At 42.1% G+C, this 7,453-nt stretch overlaps 1 protein-coding gene across 2 annotated transcripts in view; it reads right to left on the bottom strand.

Annotated features, from left to right (window-relative positions):
• Window positions 1–1,952: 1,952 nt before the first annotated feature.
• Window positions 1,953–7,453, bottom strand: part of LOC107710004 (E3 ubiquitin-protein ligase RBBP6-like) — a 30,007-nt gene continuing 24,506 nt past the window's right edge. For both annotated transcript variants that reach the window (XM_016514680.1, XM_016514681.1), the window contains exons 15-17: window positions 6,163–6,285; window positions 4,197–6,068; window positions 1,953–4,106 (exon numbers count right to left, since the gene is read on the bottom strand). In XM_016514680.1, the coding sequence (XP_016370166.1) occupies window positions 2,630–4,106; window positions 4,197–6,068; window positions 6,163–6,285 (3,472 nt within the window). In that variant the 3' untranslated portion in view covers window positions 1,953–2,629. The remainder of the gene's footprint in view (window positions 4,107–4,196; window positions 6,069–6,162; window positions 6,286–7,453) is intronic.

Here is a 7,453-nt window from a genome sequence, read left to right as displayed (position 1 = left end):
TTTTTTTTTTTTTTTTTTGTAGCATTGGTAACTTGAATGGTTCAAATATAAAATGTTCTAGTCTTTTGCATTTGAAATGTTGCAGTAGTTCTTAGAAATATTTTGGATTTTGGATAACTGCCCTGATAAGAGAGCTCAGGCATCAAAAAAGAATCAATAATAAAATAATAAGTCAATAATAACTTCAATATGGCTTGTTGTTGTCAACATGTAAAGCACCATCTTTGTTTCATCAATTTGGCTTAAACCGAACGTGCCTTTTGCCCTTTATATTTGCCTAACGAAGAGGGCAAATATGACTGAAATGTGCATTTTAGGGTGAGAATGTTAGCAAACCTTGAATACTTGACTCTGCGCTCTGCTGAACTTCTTCTCAACAAGATTCTGGCTGCTTCAGTGGGGTGGCCACCTCTTTCCGGGGTGAATAACCTTGAACGCCCTCTTGTGGTTATATAGCATAAAAGAAACGGCGTGAGGGGGCAATAGTATCCAGATATATCTCTGAGGGGGAGCTGCTCTCCTGCACGGACGAGGAACGATGAGGTATCGGTTTCATCAAATTTATTCATCATCTGGGTTGAAAATAATTAATCCAGCGGGAACGGACTTTTCTAGACAAGCCTTACACAAACTATATTTCCTACATTTTACATTCCTACACTTTCAGGCAGGCCTAGGCCTATATTAAATGCTGCAGTAATCGTAAATGCAACTCTTGACTACAGGAGGCCTGTAGAACTGTGCCGTGTCCTGTAGGCTTTTTGTTTGTTTCTGTTTATTTTTCCTCTAGGGTTCCAGCTTGATTCCCGCACAAAACTAGGATTATTGCATGTCGTTTTTTCTTTTTTGTAACGAATATAAATATATCTGACGTCCTCAAGTGGGTGACAGAGGAAACGCAACCACTATGTTGTTGGTATTAAACGGAGAAACGTTTTCATTCCAGAGAACGTTTGATTGGACAAAAATATTTTAGTCATTACCACTTTTAGTTCGTTTTTATCAAAAGAGAAAGACTAAATGCGTGTATCTACTAAAATCAATGTAGGTTAAGGTAGTTTCTGTAGTTCAAAGGACACCATTATACTGTGACCCTCTCTGGCATCCAAGGCGTCTATTTCAGTAGTGCTAGTTTGCATTGTATTCTACTCTTTCCTGAGGCCACTCAGCAGTCAAATGAGAACATCAGTATACACAACATTCAACCTTTACATTTTAATACAAATTATTTCAGTAAATAATTTGGATTATGAAATACTAACAGTAATATAAATATACAACAATTTACAACACTTCCAAACTCATTAAATCGAAATACCACTTTTTATGTACATTACTAATCAAAAATGTAAGGGAAGAGATTAATTAGACATTGGGAAATATGAGATACATGGCAATTTCCTCTAATACAGAAAGGAAAACCACATAAACGATTCTATCCGAAGAAGAGTCAAAGAAGTTGCGAAAAAGATGTGATTCTTTTGAGTGTAGCTAACGGTTTTCCCGGTTTCAAATTTTTAAAGTGGTAAGTCAAACAGTGTAATTACTATAAAACAAACAAAACAAAAAAAAAAACTAATCCAACTCATGCCATATTCTTCCTTAAAATAGAAATAAAAGTTTAGGTACAGTACAGTAAGGCACTTGCAATTAAAGTTAATTGACCTTGGCAGTAGAAAGAGTTTTAAAGGCCACAAACATTTAAAACTTCCTTTTAAATTTGTAAGAATAATCAAATTTGCTTCTATCGGTTAGGATTCAAAAGAGGATATGGCATCAGATGGGTGTAGCACCACTGAAAAAAAAGAGCACCTAACCAATTACAAGTACATATAGGACAATTAAATATTAAACCTAAACACTTCCAAAAATGTAATAGTTGGTACTGGTGAATTACATGTACAATGAAGAACTTTTATTTAAGACGACAACTAGAAAGAGTCATCTATGGTACCCAAGTAATCTTTATTACCAAGGCATGAAAATAACATGAGACCATTTATATTTCCTGAAAAAAATTTATTACCCTCAAAACATATGCAATTCCATTTCAGCATATAATTTAAATTACTCTTATGAAGGTGAATTAGAATAAAACAAAAGAGTAGAGGAAATATTCACAGTGCAAAAACATACACTTTGTAAATCAGCTTGCCCCAATGGCTGGATGCCACTCTCCTGTTACCTCTGTAACAATATTATCATACTGTCATAATGATATGTTTCTCTCCAACTTAAACATACAAGAGATGAGGTACAAAAGGGCTTTTGCAACTCTTTGCAAATTTTGCACATCTGCGATCACATTCACATTTCTAAAGTGCTTCCTCTACAATTGCCTTAATGCAAAACCATGATGTAATGAGAATCTGCAACAATTTTAAATGAGAACCAAAACATTCATGAAAATTCAGAACACAAAATAAAATAACCTTTATCATTAAAGTAGCTACTCTCTTACATTGGTGGGAGAGGTTAGCATGGTCAAAAAAGCATGTCTTTAACCATTGAGAAAATCGCAAACAATGAAATCTGAACTGTACTTAAACTTCTCTGCAGAACAATATTTTTATTTTTCAATGCTGCTTAAAGATGAGTAAATCAAACAAATGGTTAAACCTAAAATGAATTAAACAGATACTTTTGCCTTATGTTCGTCTCTCTCACTCTCATCTTTTTCTTTGTCATCTTTGTCTTTGTCCTTGCTCTTTTTAGACTTCTTTTTCTTATGTTTGTGTTTCTGTCCTTTGAGCTCTGATTCAGACTCATTGCTCGTATGTTTCTTATGCTTTTTGTGTTTTTTGTGCTTCTTGTGTTTCTTCTTTTCCTTCTTCTCCTTTTTGTCCTTTTTCTTCTTTTTGCTGTCCTGACTGCCGGGAGAGCTGGGGCTGCTGCTGTGTCCGTGGCTGCCAGATGGGCTCGGACTCTGGCTGCCACTGCTGTCCCTCTCTCGCCCTCTCTGCTCCATTTTGCTCTCAATGTCTGAGGTCTCGCTGTCGCTTTCGCTGTAGTCAGGGACAAACGCAGCCTCGTCTGTTTCCCGTGCTAAATCTGAGGACAGTCTCGTGGAGCGTGCAGATGGGATTTTGATGTGGTCGCCATGTGCGCCACCTTTCTCTGCATCAGTCCTAGGATCTGGAGTCAAAGCTCTATGAGGAGTCCTGTGTTCCCGGTCTTTTGCGTTACGTACATCAGAATGCCTAGAACCCTGGCTCTCCTTACTGCATGGCCAGTCTCCTTTGTGGTCCTCTGGCCCTGTTCGTTTTGGCTCTGGGGCATTCTGCGATGATACTCTCTTATTCCTACTTGGACTTTGTGACTCCTGGGGTGCTTCAAGAGTTTTTCTTCCAGAGTCTGTGTGTAAGTCCTTTACCCTTGGGGGCGGGGAGGGCGATACTCTCCTCCTGATTGGATTTCTCTCATCTTTTGATCTAGTGCCTAAGTGGTCTCTTGCATCATCTCTATTTTCTGTTTTTCTACTGGGGACGCCTGGAGTCGTCTCCTTTCCTGCTGGTTTTCTAGAGGTAGGTTCAGGCCTGTCAGCTTGCCTATCTCTGGAGGACTGGGAAGAAGAGCTTCGTTCACTGCCATGGTCACTGCCCTTCTCCTGTGCACGCTCTCTTTCCTGATTAGGTACACTAGGTTTCCTTTTATCAGCTGCCTCACGATCTGCAGTGCTGCTGCGGTCTTTTTCTTTCCCACTGTCTCGTTCTTGCTCTCGGTCTTTCTCCTTGTCAGTATCTTTCTCCTTATCGCCAGATGTGGAGTCCTTGGCAGGTTTGACGTCTGCCTCTTTGGAGACTGGCGGAGCTTTGTCAGCATGTGGAGACTCCTTGCTAGCTGATTTCACTGCAGTGTTCTCCCCTGAAGGAGCAGAGCTGGATGTGTTGATGCTGCCTGTTCGGGTGGCAACCTTAGATTCATCGTCCTCAGATTCATAGTCCTCCTTTTCCCACTTGGAACGGGGCACCTGGATCATGACAATTTCATCCTCAGCAGGGGTGGAGCTGTCATTGGTATATTCCTCCAGGGTCTTCACCACAGTCTTCTTTAGGTCAAGCTTGTCTTCATGCTTTTTGATGGGGCTTCCACCTGTAGAACTGGTGCTACCAAACACAACAAATATGAACAAGTTGATAGTACAGATTAAAAGAAAAAACAAGTTGCCAAGTACTTTAATGTTTAAATCATCTCACCTGGTGTAATCAACCAATATGGACCCTGACCCATCGGGAGCATGAACCTTCCTCCTCAATTTTCTTCTAGACTTGTCCAGTCTGCCCTTTCCTGTGGCATGAGCAGAGTCCTCAGCTGAAAGTGGCCGATCAATGCTAGAAATTCTCTTGCCAATTTCCCTGTTGATTTTAATCTTTCTTACAGGCTCTGGCTTCATGTCCATCAGAGACGGAATAGCTACTTTCTCCTTTTCAACAGGCCTTTCGCTCTCCAGTCTGGGTTTAGGTTTTGGAGAGCTTTTAGCCACGTCAACTTCTATTTTTGCTACTTTTACTGGAGGAACATCTAGGTCTTTCACAGGTGGCTTGTCATCTTTCCGTTTCTTCTTATCTTGTTTAGTATCAACTGTCTTAGCAGGCATCTTCTCCTCAGTTTTCACAGGCTTCTCTGGCTCTTTTTTGGGGACCTTCCCATCTTTGACAGGAATTTTATCTGGCTTTACAGGATCTTTCACCAATTCTTTCTTGCTTTTGAGCTCATCTTTGATGGGCTTTACCTCCTGATGGTGTTTGATGGGCCTAGACTGCATCAACTTGCGTGGGAGCATGAGTTTGGACTCTGAGGATTGAGGTTTGCTTGGTTCAGATTTGTGGGATGGTTCGTCTTTGACTCTCTTAATGGCTGGTTCAGTGGGAGCCACTTTCTCTCGTGGTGCATCAGATTCTTTCTCTCTAGCAGGTTTTGACATCTTTCCTGATGCTTCCTTCTTCTGCCCACTGTTTTCAGACTTTCGTTTAACTTTGTCAGTTTTGCTTTTTGACCTCTCTTTCTTCTCCTTTACAGGAGTTGTCTTGTAGGGCACTGTAGAGCTATCCATGGGCTCATCCCTGACAGGTGTGGCATCATCACGACTTGAATTCATCAGCATGGAATCCTCTTTACGATCATCTTTCCTGGATTCATCCATAGAGTCAGAGTGACTGAAGAGGTCACTATCTTCTCTCTTCTTTTTGCGATGTTTTTTATGCTTCATAGACTTGGGGTCTGCAGCAGTGCTGCCACCGGGTTCTCGGTCCTTAAGAGGTTTCAAAAACTCTTTGTTAAGTCCTCTTCCTGCTCCAGTGGTGTTGACATGAAGGTGGCCATACTTCTCAGCACACTTCTCTTGGTATGTCATGGAACCTCTGCTTCTTGGTGGGACGCCGTGGCTCTGAGGTGGTGGTGGATAATCCTCCCGACGCCCCCTGCTGTAGGGGGAGTTTTCTCTTGGTCGGGGAGGAGCAAAACGCTCAGGAGTATAGGGTTCCCTGCTGCCTGGAGCACGGCCTCGCATTTGACTACTTGGTGGGTTGTTGTAGTTCTTGAAGTATTTATCGTACCACTCCCTGTACTCTCTTTCCCACTCTCGATATCGCTCTCTCTCATAGGGGTCACTTTGGTCTATGTTGCGGCCATAATATTCCTTAGGATCATAAGGAGGGAGCTCTCTGTACCTCCCTGCATATTTGCGCTCACCCTCAATTTGAGAAGGGGGTGGGAGTTTCTTGCTGGGACTGTGATTCCTATATAGTGGGGATCTAGAGCGGGAACGATAGATCCCACTTCCCATTCCACTCATCTCCCGACCTCTATATGATGGTGATCTACTGCGGGAGCGATGGTATGTTGGAGTGCGTGACCTAGATCGATAGCTACGGCTTCGACCTCGGCCCCTGCGGGAGTATGGTGAGCGAGAGTAGGAGCGTGATCGCGAACGAGAGCGTGAGCGGGATCTTGACCGAGATCGGGAAACTGACCGAGAGTAGGAGCGTGGTGATCTGGACCGAGAGCGGGATTTGGAATACGAATATGATGAGCCACTGTAGGAGGAATCCCTGTAAGGAGATTTTGACCTGCAGAAGAAAGGTAAGTGAGAATTTAGTTGATGCCAAAAGTTTTCCAACAAAAATGACATCTTGGTGGTGGACACCTGTCAATTTTCCTAACCTAGAGTAGGATCGCCTTCTCTCCTTCTGGATCTTTCTGTACTCCAAAAGCTCTTTGGCAAAGTCATTAGTAAATTCCTCAAGTTTGGACTTCTTCTCCCTGGTAACGAATCGACATTGGGAACTATTTATCAAAGACAGGAAGAAAATAAAACTTTGCAGTTAAAATTTAGTAATCCATTAATACATACATGATGATACATTATACATTATGAGTGGGGGGGGAAGAACAATCATACAAATACAATGATTCAAAAGTAACTGTCAAAAACACAAATTATGACGCTACAATCAAAATCACTATGATAACGAGGAATGAGCAAACTAACCATTTTAACAATTAAATAAATCTTTCTTAAAGGGTTACTCCACCCCAAAATGAAAATTACAGACGAAACACGCCTCAGACCACGCACGACGCATGCGCCGTGACCTGCTAACGTAGAGGCCAGCGTACAGACAGAGAACCCGGAAGGCGCTGCTCGTGAACTCATGAACGTGCTTGCAGGAAGTGTCACGGAGGAGAAGAAAAAGTTGAATAAAGTCTATATTTTGTTTTCTTTGCGCACTAAAAGTGTTCTCGTCGCTTCATAAAATTCAGATTGAATCACTGATGGCAGATGGACTATTTTGACGATGTCTTCCATACTTTTCTGGGCCTTGACAGTGTTAATTACTTGGCAGTCAATGGGACAGTCACAAGCCTCCCGGTTTTCATCCAAAATATCTTAAAAGGTGGGGTACAATGCAGTTTCATGCATTCAGAGTTGTTTACACGGTTAAAGAGTTGGATTCTCATGCTAAGCATGGACAAAGTAAAAAAAAAACAATTTGGACATATGACGGAGTATTTCTGTGCCAAAAATCTTACTTACCGGGTTTGTACAAGTTTCGGAGAGTTTTTTTCGATCGTGGCTCTTCATGACATAGACGAGGGTGGAACTCCTTATATGGGCATTTCTCCCGGAAAAAACGCGCCCGCACACGCATCGACCAGAGCGAGAGCGAGATCGCGCCCATCAACAAGCTTCATCCGACGGCAGCGCTGCACGGGACTTGCTTGGGAAGAATGTCTCCAAAGAAGTGTGTTTTTGGTTGTAAGGGAAAGATAGCCTTGTTCAGCTTCCCGAAGAACCCAGCGTTACGTAAACAGTGGATGCAGTTTGTTTTTCCAGGGCAGCAACAGAGTTTCGCAAGTGTGTTTGTTCCCGTCATTTCAATGACGAATGTTTTATAAACAAGGCCCAGTTCAACGCTGGATTTGCACATCGTTTGATACTGAAAGATGGAGC

The sequence above is a fragment of the Sinocyclocheilus rhinocerous genome, unplaced genomic scaffold, assembly GCF_001515625.1.
Source record: "Sinocyclocheilus rhinocerous isolate Xijiao unplaced genomic scaffold, SAMN03320098_v1.1 scaffold1799, whole genome shotgun sequence".
In the NCBI taxonomy this organism is placed as follows: Eukaryota; Metazoa; Chordata; class Actinopteri; order Cypriniformes; family Cyprinidae; genus Sinocyclocheilus; species Sinocyclocheilus rhinocerous.
This window is presented reverse-complemented; position numbering and strand designations above follow the sequence as displayed.